Source organism: Calliphora vicina, chromosome 2, assembly GCF_958450345.1.
Source record: "Calliphora vicina chromosome 2, idCalVici1.1, whole genome shotgun sequence".
NCBI classification, from domain to species: Eukaryota; Metazoa; Arthropoda; class Insecta; order Diptera; family Calliphoridae; genus Calliphora; species Calliphora vicina.
In genome coordinates, this window is record NC_088781.1 from 60,403,257 (window position 1) to 60,428,245 (window position 24,989).

The following is a 24,989-nucleotide window of genomic DNA, read 5'->3' on the forward strand; positions in this document are numbered from 1 at the left end:
CGGTCCATTATTTCACCTAGCCCCCATACAAATGTCCTCTCGAAATTGGAGTTTATTGGTCATAAATGTTTAATTTATATATGTATCTACACAAATTTCACTCCAAATAAGTTTTATATATACGAAATTCATGTCACTAAATTTTGTTACGATCGGTCCATAATTAGTCATAGCTCCCGCTTCCGAAAATCACTTAAACGTGCATAAAACTCCTACAAAATGTTGGTATATACACTAAATTCAACATAAATAACTTACATTAAGACATAAATCACACGACCTAATTTCAAGGTGATCGGTCCATAATAGGTCATAGCTCCCGTATAAGGCCCACTTCCGAAAATCACTCACGAATATAAATTATTGATATTTTAAAAGAAAAATGTTTTTGCTCATTTACTTGGTGAGGGTATTATATGGTCGGGCTTGACCGACCATACTTTCTTACTTGTTTTATATGAAGTTTTTAAGATTTAGGCCCTAATTTTGTAAATCACGTCACCAAAGTGATATTTATATGGAAAGCAAAAACAAAATTTAAAAAATTTTTGAAATTTTGTTTTTGCTTTCCATATAAATATCACTTTGTGATGTGATTTACAAAATTAGGGCCTTAGATTTAGGGGTCTATGAGCCAATCATGCCTATAAGAAATACACAGGCATGAGCGTGTGAGCCGTTTGACATGAGCCGGAGGAGTGTAAAGTTGCCAGATTGGCAGCATTTCTCTAGTTTTCAAATAAATGAATTTGATTTTTTGCATATACATACATACATTGCATATTGGGCAATATTTGGCCATAGTTCCCATACAACGTCCCTCCCAGAAAATGAATTGAACGTTTATAGTTGTCTTATAATAATTAATATCTTGATGAAATTGGACATTTATTATTTGTTAATTTCGTTGTGGGTGTTTTTATTTAAAAACTAATTTGGACTTAATCTGTATTTGTGTTACAAACGAGTAAAATTTATTTACAAAAACAATATCTAATATAATACAAAGAAACGTAACTAAATTAATTAACTAAAATACATACAAAAGAGTATAAGAAAACATATTTATATCACCACCATACAAATAATATACAAAAGTTTTAGTGTTCTACACGAAATGAAATCACTTCTCCAAATTGACATCCATTAGTTCTTTAGTGATTTCGGTTTTTGTTTTCCCTGTAGGTTTTTGCAGCAAAACTTGTAATTCTTCTACATTGGCGGGAGCTTTAAAGGTTTTTAATCTCTCCTGCAAATGTGTGGCAGCACTGATTTCCACCGATTTTAAAGTACTCTCGGTGGAAGTGGATGGGACTGTACTTTCAGACGTTGAACTTGTGGCCATTTTGTATAACATTTGTAATTGTCTTAAAGTTTGATCCGGCATCTGGGGCATGGTTGGCATTTCAGCTGGTTTATTAGCAATTTGTTTTTTTGTGGTTTTAATCTTCTTCTTGGAAGTGTTGGCATCATTTGACCATTTCTCCAGCCAAGTGGCAGCAGAGCGCTCCGTTGAAGACATCTCTTGTTGTACTCTTAACTGTTGTCGCTTGTTCACTTGTCTCTTGTTGAACGAGGAGCCATCGGAATTATCTTGGTCTCCTATGGGCCGGGTTTCTTTTTGGGGTCCCAATTCGAGTAGTACTTGAAAATCGGCATGTTCACCAAGCCGGAAACCAAAACCTAGACGAGAATCGGTACCTGGAGAAGGAATATAGAGAGAAATTAAAATTTTATCAGTGTATATAGTAGTATAGTTGTATGCAGTTTGTAACAGACCTTTCTTAATTGGAGGAATGTTGGAGTAAACCAGTGACAAAATTGAGGGCAATTCATTTGGAACGATAAGTGCTTCGGATGGTTGAACTGTAAGAAGATAAATTATGAGTTTATTATTTTGATATTAATTTATTTTTAAATCTAAATTTTACATAATTTATTGGATAAATAAATTGTTTAATGTCTAATACAATTATTCTAATCTATGCGATCTAAAAGAGGACATTTTTGGAACCGATTTACAATTATTAAATTCAGTAACACATCTGGTTAAATCTTTAAATCTAAGTGATTTTTGGATATATTATTTAAATAATACATTTGATCATTTAGTCAGTCAATTTTACATTTTCGCAATATGTTAGAAATTGACAAAATGACTCTAGAATGTTGGAAGTTTTGAAGTGCAAAGCCATTTAGTTTTTTAGTGCGCTGTAGGGGATTCCGTGATGAGGAGTTCTCTCTACTTTCTAGAAATTTTGGCATTGAATTTAATAAATACCCTACGACAATACCCCACGTTGAGTGCTTGTGCAGAAAATTGTTTCCTTTGAAATTTCAATAATTTATTATTCATGAGTTATTTTTGGAAATGGGCCTAATATGCGTGCTATTACTAATCATGGATCGTTCGTTATGAAATATAGGCGCGAGATATCTTTCTATATGGAACTCTATGGTCGTTAAAGTGATTTTCGGAAGTGGGCCTTATATGGGAGGTATGACAGATCGCCATGAAATTAGGTCTAGTTTAGGTTATATTTTGATCATCTATGCGATCTAAAAGAGAACATTTTTGGAACCGATTTACAATTATTAGTTCTACAACTATTAAATTCAGTGACACTTCTGTTTCTTTTGTAAAATCTTTAAATCTAAGTGGTTTTTAGATTTATTATTTAAATAATGCATTTTATTATTCTATTAGTCAATTTGGCATTTTCGCAATATGTTAGAAATTGACAAAATGGCTGTAGAAAATGGCTGTAGTTCCCCTACTCCGTGATGAGGAGTTCTACTTTCTAGGAATTTTGGCATTGAATTCAATAAATACCCTACATTGAGTGCTTGTTCAGAAACAAGTTTCCTTTAAAATTTCAATTGTTTGTTATTCATGAGTTATTTTCGTTATGAAATATAGATGCGAGATATCTTTCTATATGAAACTTTATGGTCGTTAAAGTGACTTTCGGAAGTGGGCCAGAGCATTTTTCCAATTCGCCGATGTGGGACTGGAGTTGTTCGGAAGCTATTGAGGGGTTTTTCATGTATGCTTAGAAAAGCTCTCGTAGGCATACTAGTAAAATATAAAATATATAGGAACGGCCCTAGAATACTTCCCTGAGGTACACCAGCGGATATTTTTTGCCCATTCTCCATTCTCGTGAAGTATGTGTGACTATATACAGTAGAGCATTGCATATTTTTCACTGCTTTCCAGAGACTATAATCTGTTTTCTTAGAAGTTTTTGAGATAATTTTTTAGATTTGATTCATTATTAGTCCTTAACGCTTTTTGCACTTGTTAAGTTTAAACTTTACGATTGTTGAGTGTTCTATTTTCTTTAATAAGAGACTCCATGTTTCTAGGACAATTTGAATGTCTGTAATCTCGCAAGATGACTGGGGGCGTAGACACCTTAACAACGTTTGTTAAAATATCGATCGACAGAGGATTATACTTCATGATCATTTTTCAATGAGATATTTTGTGGCAAATGTGAGCTAACATACATTTTATACGTTAACCAGTTCGTCTTCTTGTTAGGGAAACAAGAACAATAGTTTTACAATTAGCTTGGAGCTTCTAATAACGATAAAACTGTGGGCGATTCTTCTGATGAGAGGTCCGGTGAAGGGATTACATCAAAGTTAATTAGATCGGGAATCTTATTGAGGTATGTAGGCCTCTAGATATGTCATCCAGTCCGTTATTGCTTTTAACAGTTGTAATGAGGCGAGAACCCCAAAATGTGTGTTTTGCATTGTAAGATTGTCATTTATCCCAAAAAATTTCATTAGATCTATTTAGTAATAGCTTGTCGTATTTGTAGATGAAGAATTGAAAAGTCTTCGCGAAGAAATGTCATCCAACCCCCTCCCTAAGCCAGACCCTTTTTAATTAATTTTTGTTTCCCCTTTTCTACTTTCCTTCACTTTTAAGGTTACCGTCTCCCTTCCGACGCTAGGATACAGTCTGGTTGTAATGTATGCCGTCATTGCATGTATCTTCGATACCCTTCAGTGCCTATTCGTGGAACCAACACATGTAATCAATAAATAAAAAAAAAACAGCCAGAAACTGTAGTCCACCTCTCAGGCAGTGAGGGTAAAAGTTACAATATCCTGCTGCCCTTACATCTAAACACCCCTACTTGCCAGCAATTGGCTATCAAGTCTGAACATAAATCGAAAGGTAAGTGCAATCTAGATATTCCATCTAGACTAGATTTTACTAAATACCAAGCTCTGGTAGATGAGTAACATAGGTATAATGATACCGTCCCCAGAACTTCTCAGGCAGCAGCTCAATTTTGTTGCCGAATGGAGATGTAACCAATTACACTATCTACATAGCTTTGGATTAGACAACTACTAGTAAAGATAATAGTAAGTTCGACATCAAAACGACTCAAGTAGGTCTAGTGGTACCATTAAAACTACTGAGATTGCCAACAATAAACCGCTTTACTGTCACTTTCATTCTAAAACGTTTTACTGTTTCAAATATAGTGCCGTGATTATGATCAGACATGTTCATTAACTGGGTGTTTTCGATTTTAAGGAGAGGAAGACAAAGAAGGGCCCTCCGAAATAATTTCTGGGTTCTGGGGATTTATAAAACTCTACATAGAAAGCTCAATCTAGTTTTACACGGTGGAGGGGTCTCTGTCTGTTGGAGGGCAATGAACAGAGCCTCCAATCGAATATTCTTTGAGAGGGTATTAAGAAGCATGGCAATCCTGATAAAAGAAGCATTGCGAACTACCGCGACGAAGTTGCTCTTCACTCTACTCAACTGCATTCGAGTAGATCTAATGGTCAGGAATTGAACACGGCCTTCAGACTCAATGCCTGCAACGCATTACATTATAGATCCTATGGACATGCTTGCATAATAATAGGAAGTATACATAATCTTCCTGATCATATTGATTACTGCACCCCCAAACCCTTTTTCCTGAGGAACTTCGGTTTCTCAATCTCATTCAGTATGGCACCTGTTGATGGTCTGTCCATTGATGCAATGAGGCTATTCATCTATACGGATGGGTCCAAAAAGGGGGATAGAGTAGGCGGTGGATTATACATTCCTGAATTTGGAATAAGAATGTCCTTTAGACTTCCAAATGGATGCAGCATTCTTCAGGCCGGGTTATCGGCCATTAGGAGAGCGGCCAACTGGCTCAGATATTACAGTGTATCTGGTAGAGATATCCTTATATATATACTGATAGTAAAGCCGCAATCAAATCCCTGGCAAGTGTTTATACAACATCGAATATGGTCCAGGAATGCCGGAAATCCTTAAATGAGATGGCGAGACATTTGACAGTTGTACTCACATGGGTACGTGGACGATGAAGGCAATTGTATTGCTGATTACTTGGTGGGAATAGGAGCCTTGATGTCGGAAGACGAAATAGACTTCCTTTGTGGAATTCCATTATTAACTTGCAAGAAACGGATACATGACGCATATTACGAACTTACTCAAACGAGGTGGGGTAACGAAGCCATATGTGCCATTACGAGGATGATATGGCCTGCGTTGAACTGTAAACGCACGTCGTATCTACTTCGACTACAACGAATACGACTCAGAAATATGGTGGCGATGATCACCGGACATTGCACTTTCGGTTCCATGCTACAAGAGTTGTGTTACCTTATCACGACTTCTGCAAAAGTTTTCAGAATGAGGAAGATACCATCCTACACTTATTTTGTAATTGGCCGGCACTGGGTGAACTACGTGTTAGACTTTTAGGTGAGCGATTCTTTAATATCCTCTCCGGGTTATCTGTGAAGGAACTAAGGTGCAGCCTTTATTAGGAAAAGCAGGTGGTTGATAAGACCGAACATGCAAATTGCACCTTATGGTAAGCCAGCAACTGTCCCATGATGGTCAGCGGTAATTGAATTCTTTGAATTCTTAATAACTTTTCCTACTTCTCCCATTTCCATCAATACTCTTCTCTTGCAAATTTCATTCTGACTCAATCTATAGACTTCCCTTTTCTTCTACTTCTATTTCTCTCTTCTTTCTTTTTTTTAATTTCTCTTCAGGTATCACAAAGGGAACGATCATTGGACCCAAGTGAGCTGTACTAGACGAAGGTTTTGGATGGCTGCCTGATTACCTAGCCTAACCTACACGGTAGAGACAAATATTAAACACTACTTCCTTTATGTTATGATCACTCGTATGTGTGATTATTTTGAGAAATTTTCTCAATTGGTTTTTTTCTAGCTTCCGCTCTATGTTTCTCTATGGGTATGACGAAGAGCCAAAATGCGTCATCGTCAATTTATATAGACTTGAATGCAAGATGGTTTCATTTGAACTCATAGAAGGAGATCAACAATTAAGACGTATACAGCAAGAGCTAAACTCGTTAAAATTATCAAAATGAAAAAAATTGGAGAACAAACAATCAAAAAAAAATGTTATGCTAAACAACTGCATTTGACCCAACTAGGTCTCTTTAGACCCCTTAGAAATGTTAAACTAAGTTTAAACGACAAATAACTACAAATACACACCCAAACTAACAAAATCACATTTATTATTCCGTTTGAGACCAACCCATTTGGCATATTTTCGCTTTCATTAATAAAAAAAAGTGTTAAAATGCAACAACAACAAAAAAAAACTATTTTATTTATTTTTGTCCAAATGTGAATAATAATGATAATTTCTATATGCAAATGAATAAAAGTATTTGATACGCAATCGAGTAAATATTTTAAGTAAATATATGAAGTAAACATTTGTTATTTAGTTAAATGCTGTAACTGCTGCAAAAAAAATATGTTCCCAAAAATAATTGGTGGTTTTAAAATGTTTAAAAGTTGATTGATTAACTGATACACGCACACATACGTGTTTAAGCAATTGATCTTGCATTATCTTAAAGACGATCAGTAGTTTAGCAGGCAGTTAATGTATCAGTCAGTTGGTGCGTTTCTTAGTTTGCTTTTATCTTGCAGTTGATCAGTCGTTTGGTCGGCTTGGTTTTATAAAGGCCTTAAAAGCTAAACTAAGATTATGTAACTTTAAAATTGACAACAGCAGATGAAGTACAAGTCGAGGGAAACAACATGCGACAAAAATAATAAAAGCGTAAATACTTCAAACTCATACGCGTATTGAAACATTTAGGCCAGGTTTGAAATTTTATTTTAACTACTTGGAGTTGTTTGCTAAAAATAAATGTTGTTTCTGAGTGTTTTCGGCTAAAAGATCACACCCGTTTTTCAACTGAATACATAGATATATACTTATTTTAAAGAGGAAGTTGAAATATTTAAGTAACTTTTAAGTGCAGGTGATCGGATATTATTTTGGTTTCGTATAATGTTTTATGTTTTGTAGCCTTTATTATATGTGGTGATGGATTGTTGAAGGTTAAACTCTTTAATAAACTTGTAGTTGAAAATTACAGTCTCTTAAATGTTAAGCAAACATTTAAAATTTATAGGATCAATGACAATTAATGATTATAGAAATTTCCTTACGCATCCTCCTAGTATAAGAAGAAATCGAAGAATATTATTTAAGAAATTAGTAATCAGTGATCATATTCAATTGACTTTAAACTAAGGTTTTAATAGATACAAATGTTCGTTACTCATTACCACAGAATATATTCTCTTCTCTTTTATGAACCCTTGACACTTCTTTAAAACCCATTCTAAATTTGCAACTTGTCTCAAACCCTATTCCAAACATATTTATCTAAATAATTTTTTTTTTGTTTTGCTTGTGTATCAAAATATTTATAAAGAAAAAAATATAATTTATTCCAACGACCTTGACACATTGTGCCGGTATTGATTGGTATTGTCGTTGTTGTTTTAATGCTACAAAATTCAAAAGTCCAAATAAAGAAGATAAACCAGTTTCTTGAATACAAAAAAAATATATTTCAAAAAACAAACATTGGCGTTGAAGTAGAGGTGGACTTCAAGTTGTAGTATGTAGTAGTACGAAATTACAGCTCAATGAAATTACCAGGTGAATCACACTCAAGCCTAAATAAACGAAATGAAGTATAAGCGCTATGTTCAGCTGTGACAAATTTTAAGTGCCGTCCACAATAGAATACTTTTTTTGGTTTTCAATTATTTTTTTGGTTAAATATCCGTTTTTGGTTTAGTGACAAGAATTTTGATTTATCCAGGGGTTTAAAGTTCATATTTTTTAATTTGTGGCTTCAAAATACGTAAATTAAAATTTCTAACAACTTTTGAATAGTTTGCCAGATTATCTCCTTCTTGATATAATATTAAAATTTTTAAATTCAGTTCCTATCATAACAGGGTAATGCGACAAAGAAAATATGTACTCGTACTCATTCTAGTTTGTCGATGTTTGAAATTTTCGTTCTGATTTCAGTACACCTTCCTTGGAACGATTTGGAACTAGTTATCTAATCAATGATTTTTACTTTAAATTTCATCCTAGGCACTAGTTCAACGGAAGAGATAAATAAATAACACACCTTCTTATAAACACTACTAAAAATAGTTCTTCCATCAATTTTTATACCCTTCACCTTCGTGAGAAGGGTATATATAAGTTTGTCATTCCGTTTGTAATTTCTACATTTTTCATTTCCGACCCTATAAAGTATATATATTCTGGATCCTTATAGATAGCGGAGTCGATTAAGCCATGTCCGTCTGTCTGTTGAAATCAATTTTCTGAAGACACCAGATATCTTCGGGATCCAAATCTACAATAATTCTGTCAGACATGCTTTCGAGAAGTTTGCTATTTAAAATCAGCAAAATCGGTCCATAAATAACGGAGATATGAGCAAAAAACCGGGACAACCTCGATTTTTTACCTATTTTTGATCTATATCTGGATTACTAAGTCATTAATATAGACAATATGGATATCTAATGATAGATATTTCAAAGTCCATTGCAACGATGTAGATAAGGCTATAGTAAGTTGGACCTACAATGGGTCAAAATCGGGAAAAACATTTTTTAACCCGAATTTTTTTTTCATCAAAATTTTTTTTTGCCATACATTTGTTTCCCAAAAAAAAAAAATTTAAAAAAAAATTTTTTAAAAAAAATTAAAAAACAATTTAAAAAAAAAAAATTTTGAAAAACAATTAAAAAAAAATTAAATTTTGTTTACCTAAAAATATTTAAAAAAAATTATTTTAAAGTATAATTTGGTGAAGCGTATATAAGATTCGGCACAGCCGAATATAGCTCTCTTACTTGTTTTTGTTTGAAATTGTCATACTAAGAACTAATTCCGGGAACCAGTTAAGGAGATTTTTGTTTCTTTCATTATATTACAAAAAAAGTCAGTTAAAATACTGACTTATCGATTATTATATTTAGCGTTTGTTGCATTTGATTTTATTATACAATTCTGTTCTAATGCAATTTGATTAATAGATCCATCTAAATCCATAATATTTTTAATTTTTCAAATTCATCGTTATTAAACAGCAACATTTTATATTGCATTTTTCTTCAATTTAATTATTTTGGCAAATAAATTTTATTTTCTTACAAAACAAAATCAAAGTTTTTTAATGGATCCCTGAGGTTTCTTCGGAACTAGTTTATGGTCTATGGAACTGGTCTAGAATCATTGTGTAACTAGTTCTAATTAACTAGTTCTTATCAAAGAATGAAGTGGTTCTGGTTACAGTCGTTTTAGAACTAATCACCCCTATCGCGAATTAATATTTCACATGAAATATTTTCCCTTTTCCTTTTTTCGTTCATCAACTTTGTTCACGTGAAAAAATTCCCCTTTTTTATTTTGTATACAATAAACAGCTGTTACGAACAAAATTAACTATTGTGAATGAAAAGTTCATGGGAATATTACGATAGAAATTTTCTCTTCGAGGGAAATGGATATTTCATGGGAACAAAATTTCACATGGTATTGCCGATAGGGGTGAATAATTTTGGAATAAATTCTTAACATTTTCCTCGATTAATTAGTATTAATTTAATATTTTGATATCAATATATTTTTAGGCATATTTCAACAATTTGTTGTCCGATTTCTGAATATTTAATATGTTGTTAAATGTACAATAGGAGAAATCATATTAAAAATCAAAGATAGCTTTTTAGAGATATTCTTTCTTTTATTCAATAGTTGTTTACGATTGTATATTATTCTAATATAAAATTTGAACCGCGATAAATGCCAAACTAAAAAAGTATACTTGTATATATATTGCAAATATATATTTATCATTGTTGTTCTCAAATCGTTATAAAAACATAAAAGCACGCTTTCTAATGCTGGTGAATTTTTAAAGCAGAGAAACCCTTAAGAATTTTCGCGAGGTTTATTCAACAATAGTTGATCGGGTTTGCTTCATTCGTAGTCGAAACAGAAAGACGTATTGATGGACATATCTATATCGATTCCACTATCTATAACGATCCAGAATATACATACTTTAGTGAGTAGCAAATGAAAAATGTGGAAATTATTCATAAAACTTCAACTAGTATTTTTAAACGGATAATCAAACGGTTAATACAACTTTAGGAAATTAAATTTTTAAATCATGGAACGTTTTACAATGTAATAAATAAGATACTCCAATTCTAACTCTAATTGTGAATATCATGAGAAGCTATAAATATAAAAAGGAGAGCAAACTATTCTAAAAGAAACCATGAATGGATGCCATCATCCTGGAAAATGTTAAACTCTTCTCAAGATTTAAAAATGTACTCAAAGAATGGGCAATATCTGAACATGGCAGAACTCAACAGTCGGCAGAACGACCGACATTCTATGGGGAAATTCAAACCAAGAGAATACAAGGGAGATTCTGAAACTAAATAGACCAACACTCGGATGACTAGTGTATGTGTTAATTGGACATGCAGAGTTGAAGACTCATATATTAAGACTCCTCCTGGAAAGCTTTTATAGAGATGCGAGATAGACGCCTTATTAGCAATTAGTGAGTATTGGAAAAGTAAATGCGACATTTTCTCTTCCTCCTATTCATTACGACAGTTTCTACAATAGTAATTTAACATTAGACCAAATCGCATTCCATGTTTTATGGTAGAGTATCCAGTGATCACAAAGTAAGTAAGCGAATTCGTTCTATCAGCTTAGTAAATGCGCCTAATCGACTTCGCAATAATACAATAGGTTCAGGCAAGAGGTCAGTCATAATGTAATCCTCCACTATCGTAAACTTTCTGATTAATTGATCCTCGCCAGTTATAGTATATAGAGAGTGTAAAAGTTGGCTCTGGTAACCTTTCAGATTCAGTTTTTTTTTTTGTTCCAGGTATCATATGCGAGTTTCTTAGAATTCTAAAATTACTAAAACCCAATGGATTGGGATTTTTGGATGGATTTGCTGTATTTTGACACATTAGATACAGTTGGATTTAAAATAAAAACAAGTAAGAAAGTATATTCGGTATAGACCGACCAATTTCAATATTTTTTTTTTTTAATTTCGGAAGTGGGCTTTATATGGGAGATATGTCCAATTATAGCACTCTCCACTATGATGGTGTAGGGTATAATAACACAAACTTACTTGCAAATGATCGTTAAAATAGTGTCAGATGTACCTCAATTAATTAAGCTAATTATATTTAAAAATACTCGCATACTTACGTTGTGTTAGAAAGAGCAGAAGCACTAAACAGCAGCTGACAGCATGAAGTTGACTCTTAATACGCGATGCTGATGAACTTTGCAGCATGTTAAAAACATTTATAATTTAATTTGGTAGAATTTAAATAAAACACTATTATTTTAATTAAGTTTTTAAGTGATTTACAAATAAAATAAACACATGCAAAACATTTGGCCAAATTAACCAGAGGAGGAGAGAAGAGATAGAGACACTGAGCCAGGAGTGTTGTAGTAATAGTAGTGATGTGATGTGAGGTTGGTGGTGATATTAAGAATAAAAACTGAAATTGAAAGTAAAATCAGAAGGCAATTGGTTGGTTATTTAAGGAGGTTATTAACATCGCCTATGAAAATTGGGTTAAATGTCCATTGTTGCAACATGTTGTTATAGAAACCAAGTAATACACTTTGTTTAATTTTATTTTTGTAAGTGGAAATAAAACAAGTTTTTATGCTGCTAGTTTAACATGTTAAACTTAACTTAATTTAACACTAGACAAGCCTGAGTATTTAATTTATTTCATTTATTTTGGGTGAACTTAGTTGAACAGATTAGTCATCTATAATTTTTAAATAAGTCTGCAAAGATTATGAACTTTTCACAATAAGTATATAGTATAAGTAAAGTTATATTGCGAAACTTCGTATCAATAAGTTGGTCGAATTTAAGTCAGACAAAATCGTTATATCTATGAAATATCGTCGAATTTGCAGTACTATTTATGAACTACTACATACTATTTATTGCTAATTGCTTTTAATATCAAAACAGTTTGTCATGACTTAGTAATCGAGATATAAAAGGTAAAAAAATCTGTGGTTTTCTGTTTATATCTCATTTGTGGGTAAATTTTATGCAATTTTCCGATATATTGGTCCATCATTCATCATCCATGGTTGTAATTTATTTGGCAGTCGATTGACTTCACTATATATAACGATCAAAAATATATAATTTATGTGGTCGGATATGAAAATTTTAGAAATTACAAACGGAATGATATTGGATTCATTTATTGATTTGAATAAAGAAGGGATCTTGTTAGATAAATCTAAGATATGTTATTTTTAAAATTTTTTATATGATTATCTGTGACAAACTTTAAGAGCTTAAGTGTATAACTGGAGCTTATAACTATTGATCTTATAATATGACGAAGACTAATGATGGAAGCGGAAATACGAACTGATAGTATTTATGGAGGACTTGTTAAAAGATATCTTCTAAGTAGGTGTCATAAACATTAGAAGTGTGTTGATTAAAGCAGTTAGACCAACTGACTAATACCAGATATAAAAACTGGCTGTTTTTGTTTTAACTCAGATAAGGGCAAATCGTAGAAAACTTAATTCGTATCTGAAACTATACAAAATTAAGGCAAATTCACGTTGTTCGTAGTTCGTGACTTTTTAAATTTACCGCCTCTTAACTGAAAGAACAACACTGCTCATGTCAACAGGCATCTGTTAGTTATCTCCTATACAAATTTCAATAAGCTCCGTAAATTAGTTTGTGTTTGACAGCCATTGATAGCAGACTACCGCGTGACTTTTTTTTAACAAACACAAATTACGAAACTTTTTGCTTGTCTGAAGATACACTCAGAGATTCTGGTGGGCATCGAACGCTCAACCCAACGGAAGATGCTGATAGTTCTGGACTCCTAGTTGAGGTCGCTAAATCCGAAACAATTAAACAAAATCACGATATGGCGTTGATCGTAGCTTGAAAATGCGAGACCTTGTAGAAGCACACACATGTGCAGTTTTCATAGCAAAAATCCATGAATTATTCTTCGAAACGCTCCCTCTTCCACCCTATAAAATATTTCGGTGTATTCTTTGGAACTGTAAATACCTTCTTACACGATCGAAAAACAAACCATACTTTTGGTATGCAGAACTGGAGTGACCAAATTAACAACTCTTTCTGCCCTTAAGATGGTTTAATTTCGCCTGGATTATACAAACTTTGTGACTTTAAATGCTAGGAGGGTACAATGATGAGTTTAGAGTAGTAGCAAATAATTGAATGAGACCTTGGAGGAGTGAAGTGAAGAAGTGTTTTGTTAATCACGAGTTAATCGGTTCTTAGTTCAAAGCGAAATCCGAAAATATTGAGGTTATAATGAAAAGTTCGTGCTTATCCCGGCAACTGGAACGGCCATAAAGAAGCCGTTTAGAGGTAACTGAATGAATGGATGTCTTTCGAAGGGTGATATGGTATATGGACTAGAAGAGAATGACATTTACTGTTATTTTCTCATTGGTCCTTGAAAATGTATGGTGGATTCAAGTTAATTTCTAAACAGGCCATACCAATACGGGCATCTTGTCTCCAAGTTGAAGAGCCTCTAATCGATAGAATAATGTAGGTAAGGGAAGACGGCAAATTAGAACTTCGGAAGGAATAAAATAACTAACAACTGTTATTATTTTATTTCATACTGATCATGTAAGAAAGTGAAAATGTAAAGAAAGCTATAGACAAACGACAACATTCCCACGACAAGGACTGTCAACGAGCAACCACTGCTGGTACAACAACAAACTACTTTTCATCACATTTTTTTTTGTAAAATTATGAAATTTCACTTCATTTTCTCATAGGAAAATCGATCGATAGGATGAGAAAAATCGTATTTATTCTAAGAAATTATTACCAAGAATCCATAGGTCTAAATTCAAATCCTATCTAGCGCATTTCGTCTTTTATCCAATAAATCAAATATATACTGAAATATCATTGGATAAAAGACGAAATGCGCAAGATAGGATTTGATTTTAGACCTAAGGTTTCTTGAGGAAAATTTCTTAGAATTTTCCGTAGAATGCGTTTCTGCTATACGATTTTTCGTGAAAAAATCGACCCACCCTAATGTATATCCTTTACTAGAGCTATATTTTTCGCACAGGAAGTGTTCAAAATTGTTAATCCTCTATTGTTATTTCATGTTTTGTACAAACCGGACCCTTACTTTAGTAGTTCCATATAGATTATTTTTTTTTGCTATCGGCCAAAGTGGGTGTTATCATGTTTTAATATCCGGAACTAATTTGATCATTTAGTACTACTGAGATAGATAAAAGTGCAAGAAGCATTTATACATTTTCAAATATTTTTATTGGGTTTACGACTTAAAAATGCAGTATTTTTTCAAATTTTTAGCTTTTTGTGCAATATAAATTTATTCAAAGTATTGACCATTGTTAGCTATGACTTTTTCCCATATTTCTGGCAACATATGTATTCCGTGCGACAAAAAACTGCTCATCATTTGAGGCCAAGAACGAATAAAGCCAATAGGGGAGAACAGAAGTTCTCTCTGTGAAGAGAGCGTTCTGCATCGATCGAAACAAATAGTAGTCGGGCGGGTGACGATCTGTACTATAAAGCGGGTGAGGCAAAACTTCCCAACAGCTTCATTCTAAATAGTTTTTAACAGGTATTGAACATGTGGCCGCATATTCTGGGTGTTTTTCGGCTAATGCCCGCTTCTAACGAATCAGTTGCATTCGGTACAGGTTCCTTGTGATGGTCTGACGAGATTTCAGAAGCTTATAATAGAAAGAATCCATTTGCTCCCACCAAATACAGAACATTACCTTATCACCATGTATATTTGGCTTTGTTGTCGATTCGTCTGGTTAGCCGTGCTTCACATACGATCTTTTACGCTTCGGGATATCGTAATTGATCCATTTTTCATTGCAATTAATGTTTCGGTGCAAAAATGTTTTTCTTTTATAGCATTCAAACATCATTTCGGACCTGCAAAATAGTCTTTCAAGGTCTCTCGTCTTCAATTCGTATGGTACCCAATTTTCCAGCTTTTGGATGAATCCCGCTACTCTAAAACGTTTTGAAATTGCTGTCTGAGTAGCTGCCAATGATTTTGCAAGTAATGCCTCCAATTCAAACTTTTTTGGCTGGCCTGGGCGATATTTGTCTTCCGTGTCAAAATGATCACTTCCTAACAGCACAAACCATATCTCGCACGTTGAAATCAATGGAACACATTCACCATAAGCTTTGGTGAGCAATCTGTGTGTTTCAGCGGCACTTTATTTCAAATTAAAGAAGTAAAGCAAAACTTCCCGCAAATGACGCTTTGTTGGCACAAAATTCGACATTTTCGAAGCAAAAACGTTGAACATTACACTATAATGTTCAATAACTAATGGTGTTTTCTTTTCTGACATAAATGGTGCATTTTTTACCCCCACATTATGAGGGTAGGCAACATTTTGTGTCAGAAAAGAAAACACCATAAGTGAGAATAAATGACTGATATCGATGGCTTAATATAGAAAGGTCGTATCTCAACTTTTAGTTACTTTACAGGAGATGGAAAAAACTCTATAATATCAGAAAGTGAAATTGGAAAAAACAAATAAATATTTGTAACATAGAATAAACACATAGAACGGAAGGAGAGAGTAATATCCCAGCAGTTAAGCAAGTAGTCAATGTATCCCTTAAAGACAGTAATTGCCACAAATGTCTTATCACTTGGCTGACTCCAATTTATATATTTTGGTCAATTGACACGTGTGTGCACTTTGTAGTGCAGAGAGAAGACAATTGGTTAATTTATACGTCCCAAGTAATCTAGCGTGAAGACAATTCTCACTTAAGTGTCTCTAAGTAATCGAGAGTGTAGTCACTTTAAAAGTTTTGTGAGTAATTCGTACAAACTGTTTTTTTACAAATTGTGTTAATATAATTCTCATACAGTTTATTTTTATTTTTGCTTAAGTATACTGATATCGCATGTAACATAGCATGAAGTCAATAGTCACTTTAGTGTCTCTTAGTAACCTATGGTGAAGTCACTTCAAACTTTTTTTTGTACTGCAGTTTATTTTACCCACCAGAAGCGTTGACTACCTTCGATCAGCTATCCGATAGTCACATTGTAATCAAAAGGGTCACTTGACCCCCTGCTTAGGACATGCACATGTTAAAATAATTAGTCAAGTAGCTGATCAAGTAACCAGTTACAAAGCTAGCAAGGTAACTGACGCTATGTAACCAGTTTGTGAATCCAATGCGTTGCCTACTTTGGACCAGCTATTAGACAGTCCGATTGTAATCAAAAAGAGACAATTGACCCCCTGCCTATGACATGCCCGTGTTAAAATGACTAGTCACGTGGCTATTGAAGTAACTAGCTCCCACCCTAAATGATGGGTAAAATCACTAGTTCGGTACTGTCTCCTAGAACTGCTGGGATATATATATGGAAAAATTACTCTCTTTTCACATATACGGGTGATACAATAACAAAATACATGCAATACATTCTCATGAATTAGGTTTTTGACAACAGACTTAGGTTTTTGGCTCTCAGTTACCTATCTAATTGTTGTCTATGATTTGTAATATATCAAAAAAATATTTTTAGAAAAGTTGTTTGTTTTAATATAAACCTAAAACGAGATACGACCTTTCTATATAAAGCCATCGATATGTACCCTTCAAAATGACATATAAGTTTTTAAAAACAAAAAAACACGTTCAAAAGTTACGCCAACTATTGTAAATCCCGGATTTTAAGTCAGACACCCAATAAATACTTCTTCAGAATCCAAAACACGTGAAAGAAATCTGGTCACTTAGAAAATATTTGTATAATTTTAAATTTAAATTTCAACAATACCCTACAGCTTATTAATTATTTCATTAAAAAAACAAACTCATTCTATTGATTTATGCGTTTAATCAATAAATATCGTTTCATTGACCCATAATGGCTTGAATAGTGTTAAACATGTTTTATTTGTGGTTTATTTGAGGTTGGTCAGTTCAAAACGTAAAAGAAATAAATAAAAAAAATAATGAAAAAAAAAACGTTGTATGAATCAAGTTTTTTTGTTGTTGTTTATTTAGTTCACTGCTGCTCAAAAATGGTTTTAAACAATTGCCAAACACTCTCACTTTTATTTCATTTGTAGGTTTAACAAACAATAATAAATATTGTTCATTTATTTAGTTTTACATTAAACTACGATTTTTTCTCTTTTTATTGGTATTTTTTTATTATTTATTTTTTAAATTATTTTTGATCGTTATTAAAGGGGTTTTATAAATGTATTGGTGGGTAATAATTGTTATGGCCTTGTTACAAATACATTTTAAATTTAAATATTTAAATAACTGAAATTAGTTTGGGTTGTTTATAAATCTTGGCATTCCAAAGATTTGTTTGTTTTGATGTTTTTTTTTTATTTAAAATTTTATGTTTTTTTATGATTATTATCTTTTTGAATTTTTAGTTTTGTGTTTTAATTAATTAATTTTATTTTTAATAAAATATTCATAGGTTAAAAATAACTTTTATTTAAATTAAATATATTAAAATTGTTTTGAACACATAAAATTCCTGCAATTATGCTTACGAAATTTTGAAATATTTTCGTTATTTTTTGTTTTCACATATTTGGCGCCACTTGACGTTTTTGTGTTGGCAACTCAATTTAAAATTGTTTAAAAACTCTTGCGTTTTTTTTTTGTTAAATTCTTTAGTTATTTCCGATTTCTGTTTATATTTTAATATTTGTTTTATTTTAATTTTCATTTCATTTCTTTTCATTGATTTGATTTGATTTTGTCGTTTCGTTTTTGCACTCACATTATTTTTTGTACGTTTCTCTGCGTATCTTTTTGTCTATTCGAAACTTTACTCTTGCACGTTTAATCGTTAACTGAATAGTAAATATTTTTTATAAAATTTTAGTTGACTGCTTTACAAAAAAATGCCAAAATACAAAAATATATGTTTTTTTATTTTCGAATTTTCATATGGCCTCAACTCATACAACAAAACAAAATAGAGTTACCACTCGAACCGTAAACCATGGCAGACCAACAACAACAGAAAGCAGCAGCATACAACAACAACAAAAATAAATATTAAATAAAATATCACGTAATGACGTTAAGCATGCGCAATACTCACGATGTAGTATGTTTTTTGGTAGCAGTGATGCCAATAATGTTTAAGGCCAAAATACGCAAGAGAACAAAAGCTTAGAAAGACTTTACTAATATGAAACAGATTCAATTCCGTTTAGTTTAAACATAAATTTTGTTAATTCAATCATTAAAATCTTTGTTTTGTAATAAATTTAGTTGGTACAATAATAATTACATTGTCCAACAAATTGAGACTTTTTGATTGGAATAGAATAGTGACCCTATAATTCTGAAAGGGCATGTTGAGTAGATCATTTTTGTAGAATAAACTTATAGTCCAGCTGGTCTGAATTTTTTATAGGGGGTCAAAGTTTTAATTTTTTGATCGAAGGGAGCATTATACTAACTGAAAACAAATGTTGTAAGTTATTGTATGAGAGAATTCTTATGGTCAGATTTATATTGTGGAATTGTATGGTTATCATTTTTGTGGAAGATCTTAACCCTCTAGCTCCTCTCTTTAGGGGTTAATTTGACCTTTTTTTCGAGAAAATCAAAAAAAGGATTTTGAGGGTCATCAAAGATACAAACTTTGTATCGATGGAGCTGAAATTTAAAATATAAATAGTCGTTAAGGAGATCTACAAAAACATGCATACTTATGTAAGTTATCTCTTTTAGTTCAAGAGATATTTAGGTTTATTTTGAATAAAATGAAGACAAGTTAATAACAGTTATCTCGTACCAATAAAAAGTTACATGCATCAAAATTTGCAACATATAAAAATGGGCGCATTTTTTTAATTTTTTTCCCAAAAAAGTACCTATATTTTTCTTTTGTAAAGAAAAAAATTCTTCTGGACTATATCAAATTCGTATATGATCCGAAAAGAGAACCTAATGCAAAAGCGTGGAAAGTAAAACTTGGCTCACTTAAGTGTACCTAGTTGCCTCCAGACTTACCCAAACTTTTCCAATTGAAAAAAAAAATTTTGGTTTCATTAAAAAAATCTAAAAAGACAAAGCACCGATACTCGAAAAGCCCTCATGGTTGTATATCCCTATATTATATTTAAATACACACAAAGTTATTTTACTATCACATGAAAAATAACGTCGTAGGGTATTTTCTAAAAAAACTCAGTTTTTTGAACACATTTTCCCCGTTTTAGGAATTTTGGCATTTTAAATAAAAAGTGTCAAAAATTATAATGCCATTGATTTAAGGACATTCTACACTATTTCCAATTTTTGTTGTATTATCTTTAACCGTTAAAATTTTACATTAATTCAAACTTTATATTTTTGTTCATGAAAAATCTCTATATTATAATTTTTTAGTTACAAAGGTAAAAGACGTCCGAAAAATTCATAAAATTATTTCACTTCACTAAACTATTAAGCTTCAAGTCCTAAAGTTTTCACCAAAACCAACTACTTATACAATAAGCTTGTATTTATTCATCAGGAGCACCACAAACCTTGCTCTCCTTTGAAAAATTTTAGAAGTTTTTATACATTCCATGCAAAATGTAAAAAAATACGGCCATTTCTTCATGTTCCAAATTTGGATGCGTGTAGCTTTTTATGGGGACGAGATAACTGTTAGCATGTTATTTTTATTGTATTCGAAATTTTATCGCAAATATAGATGATATTTAAAAAAAAAATCGAACCTCCGTAGGACCGACATATCTAAAAAAATATAAAAAGATCGTGCAGAATTAAAAAAGGAAATAAGTAAACCTAAATCACTCTTGACCTAAAAGTGATAACCTACATATTTATATAGATCTTCTCTAGGACTATTTATATATTAAATATCAGCTCATTCGGATCACAAATATATTTTTGGTGATTTAGTGGCGTGTAATTTTGCTAATTAAGTTATTTACGACTTTGGTATCTTTGGTGACACCCATTAAAATTTTTCGGCAAAAATTTTCGTAGAATATTTTGTCAAATTCGTGTACGGTTATTGGATGGTTTGATGTACACTTGCTGGATTACCCATCAAGCATGCATTTTGTTTTTGATTTCGTGGTGATAACATCAATAGCGGGAATTCTATTAAATTTTTATTATGGGCTAAAAGTGTATTTAAAAATGTCAATATGCATATAATACAAATTATTCTCTTCAGCCGACACACTTATCAACCAGCTTTTTTGCTTGTGAAAAAACACTATACGCTCATCAAAATGACATATCTATTTTCCATCATGCGTTCCACAGTGGGGCAGAATCGAAATTTTTTGGAAATAAATCTGGCATTTCTAAACGGCTGGTCCGATCGGGATAAAATTTGAATTGGGCGTAGCCAAGGAGTATTCGAGTTTAAGTTATTAAAAAGTTATTAAAGTGTTCCCTATTTATTCCTAAAGTATTTTCCCAGCCCCGAAGGAAATGTCGACCCTATAGACAAAATTGTAAAAAATACCATTTTTGGGATTTTCGCTCCAATTTTTTGGAATTGCGGTATGGAAAAATTTTAAAATTTCAATTTTGAAATGCCTATAACTAGAAAATTATAAGAGATAAATAGCTCACGCAAGCATGTTTTTTCAATATATATCCGAACGCTTTCCAAAACTATAAAATTCTTTGAAATCGGATGGGAAACAAAAAAATGGAACGTGTTTAAAAATTTTACATGTCGAATGTACCCCACTTTGTGCCCCCATAGCGCCGCCCCTGGATTATTTGTAGGGCCCATTTTAAGAAATTAAACTCGAATACTCCTTGGCTACACCCAACTCAAATTTTATCCCGATCGGACCAGCCGTTTAGAAATGCCAGATTTATTTCCAAAAAATTTCGATTCTGCCCCACTGTGTGTTCTATATCTGATACTCATTCCAATCTGACTTCTCTAAGCAGACGTTCTTCTCCTTCTAAAAATCTTCATACACATTCAAAACTGCATTGCAAAATCAAAACATTCTATCTCTGTTATTTACAAAGTAATGATTTTTTTAGTCCTAAATTCTCAAATCGAAAAATTTGAACTGGCGCAATTGTCATCATCAATTAATTGTCATCACTGGCTGTTATCATAATCAAACATTATGAATGTAATCTCCGTATTGTACGTTAACAGAAATAGAGAGAGAGCTTAATACTTTTGAGCACATACTCGTAGAAAAAATCACTTACGTTTTCATTATAATAATGACTATGTATGATTTTAAGTTTAAAACTTTTAATTAGCTTTTAAATATTATTTTGTATAAGTTTATTTATGAATCGTAATTCCCACCTGACCAAACAATCCACAATTTATTCGTTTTTGAAAAAGTTTCGCAAAAGCAAAAAATTCTCGAACAAAAGTTTTCTTAAAATTATTGAGAATTAATATTTTTGATTTAGAGAGAATGTTCATACGAGGAATATACATATATGAATGTTCTCAATACCGAACAAATGCAGATAATTTTTCGAAATTCTAGGGAATTTTTCAATAGTAAACAAATGTTGATCAATATTGCTAATGATTAATAACTTCCTCGAACCTTCGATAAAGAAAGATAAACTTTCGCGAATTAAGTTTAATAAATTCACTTGGTTCTCATAAAGTTTGATGGTTAAAATTTTTCGAATGATCAGGGGGTCGTTTCTCGTTCTGTGAAATGAAAAAAACTTTTCGTTTTCATAAAAAACTTTTCATACCTATTATCATTTTACAATTACACAAATTGCGATTCCCGTTCTTTTAATGAAAAAGTTTGTATTTGTGTTAATAAAATATAAAAGTCAAATACAGATGTCGTAGCTTATCATTTTTACGAGTTTTTTAACTGCTTATTCATTTCACTCGATCTTCTGTTATGAAAACATTTGAATTTATTTATCATTTTTTTTCACTAAACGAGAATCAGAATCTCTATGAAAATATGAAAAAACTTTTTTGCAGTCACTTATTTCACCGTTTCACAGGGCCAGAATCGACTCCCTGGTCAGATGGGTTTAGTCTACTCTTTATCACAAGCATTATGTGTGCAATTTTATTAATTTGTGTTTTAAAACTAAAATAACTTTATTATGTTTTTTTTTTTGATAATTTATGTTTAATGCTGTTTAATTTTTATTTCGGCGAAAGGTCTTAAACTTACTAGCTTCTGTATTTGTTTATTGAGAAATTAGCTAAATTTAATTTGTTAATGTTCATAGCTTTAAATTTAACATTTATTAGTGTTTTGTATTATTAAGTTATAAATAAGGTTTTGTGTGAATGTTTTCAACAAAGTGTGATTTAATCTTAGAGCGACAATTTAAAGAGTCAAATTAAATATCTATTTGTATGTGCCTGAAGGTAAAATCGTTTATGTGTTTAACGATTTAGAGTTTGGAGTCATTTAAGTATATAAAATATAAATTGAGCTTTTATTTTTGCAGTCACTTATAAATATTGTATTTTAACTATATAAACTACCAATTATTCAACTGATACTGATCCAATGCCATTTCGCTTCAGACTCACTTGTCCAGTATACTTAAGAACGTAATAAAATATATAATAAATACGAAATTAATCGAGTTCGACCGAAATTTCATTTCGAACTAGGACCAAAATAGAATATTCGGGAAAAATTTGGCCGAATAACAAAATTGAAAAGGAGTTTAAAGTGTTAAAGTGGAATTAAAAGTTAATGCTAAATGTAAGATTGAATAGAGAATATGCTCCAAAACTAAGATAATTTAATTATCTCCGGTAGCACTTTAGAAAAGCTTCGGATGTTGCCAATCGAAAGATTATATTATATCCATAATTATTTTTTTGGTTCTAGCAACAGATAACACAGGTCAACAGCAAAAAAAAATGATTCACTAATCTTTTCGAATTTATTCACAATTAAGTGAATTCGCTCATTTTCACAAAATTGTATGTGCTTATAAGCATTTACTTTGAGTGTAAATTTTAAATGTGTTTTGTTTTTGTTACTATAAAAAAATTTACACTCAAAGTACACTTAATTGTGAATAAATTCGAAAAGAATCCATAGATTTTTATGATCGATATCTTATTTTGTTCCTATTACATGTGGCTTTGCGATAAAGTATAAATCTGAACAATTTCTGTTGTTTTCGATTTTTCATGATTTTTTAAAACAATAAAAATTGCTATTTTCACGTAAAAAATATATTTTTTGTTATTATAACTCCGAAACTACTGAGCCGATTGAAACGCAATTTATAAAAAATGTTTTCATAATTCAATCAATTAAAAGAAGAACTTTAACTACTCAATTTTATTTATGTCAAACAAAAAATTAAAATTTTGTGAAAATTAGCGAATTCACTTAATTGTGAATAAATTCGTAAAGAAACAATCGATTTTTATGAACGATATCTCATTTTGTTGTTATTATATGTGGCTTTGGGATAAAGAAATAAACCTGAACAATTTCTGCCGTTTTCGATTTTTTATGGGTTTTTTAAAACACAAACATTTTTAACTTTCATATAAATAACACTATGCGACAAAAAATAATACCTGGAAAGTGATAAAATTTTTCTGGAAGGTGCTGTCGAGTATAACAAGAATCTGTCTTTGAAATTTGCAAAACATCTCCAAAATCTTGAGTTACGGGTAAAAAACCGATTTTTCATACCTTTAAGCACTTATAAGCCATTAACTATGCTGTTTCTCAATCGATTTTAATTATTTAAACGGATTTAAAAAGAAGAAACTGTGGCCTTTCCAATGGTATATATATTATTTAAGTATTTTGACAAAATTTGTGTGCATTTCTTCAGCAAACATATTTTTGTTTTTATTTTTTCACCATTTTCCAACTTTGAAGAAGATTTTACATAGTATTTTATAAAGGAACCGTACTATTTATGCATTGTTTTAAAAAATAAGTTTATTTATGTGTAAAACGCAATATTGCTTTTAAAAATTCATTGGAAATTGAGAAAGTTATTAAAGATTGTACTAAAACAAAATTTTTTTAAAAATATCATGTCTAGGCATTTTACTTAGAAATGTTTGTTATTATAACTCCGAAACTACTGAGCCAATTAAAACCTAATATATAAACGGATTAAAGGTTATGTAAATCTAAACTTTTCTAAGGTTACTTTATTAATATCGGACTAACACTTTTTGACGTCTAAAAAAATTCACAATCTTACCAAAAAAAATTTAAAAAAAACTTCTCCATAGAATTTAAAATTTGAACCATATTTGTACTACTGGAACCACAATACATCAAAATTGTGTAGTGGTTTAAAAAGATTCTAAAATTTTTTTCGATTTTTTGCCCTGTGAAATAAATTAAGAACTTGTGTCATCGTAATTAAATTTTTGCGGCCATTACAAAAATATTTCGACGTTAAATTAATTGACATGTTATTATCTAAAGGAATTATTAACATAGAGAATTAAATGAT

General features: G+C 31.5%; 1 protein-coding gene across 1 annotated transcript; it reads right to left on the reverse strand.

Moving 5' to 3' along the window:
* Positions 1-842: 842 nt before the first annotated feature.
* snsl (snustorr snarlik) lies at positions 843-18,378 on the reverse strand. Its single transcript, XM_065501602.1, has 4 exons — positions 18,310-18,378; positions 11,654-11,955; positions 1,780-1,866; positions 843-1,701 (listed from the first exon to the last, which is right to left on the reverse strand). The coding sequence occupies exons 2-4, from the start codon at positions 11,739-11,741 to the stop codon at positions 1,124-1,126; spliced, it is 753 nt and encodes a 250-aa protein (XP_065357674.1). The 5' UTR covers positions 11,742-11,955; positions 18,310-18,378; the 3' UTR covers positions 843-1,123.
* Positions 18,379-24,989: the final 6,611 nt, after the last annotated feature.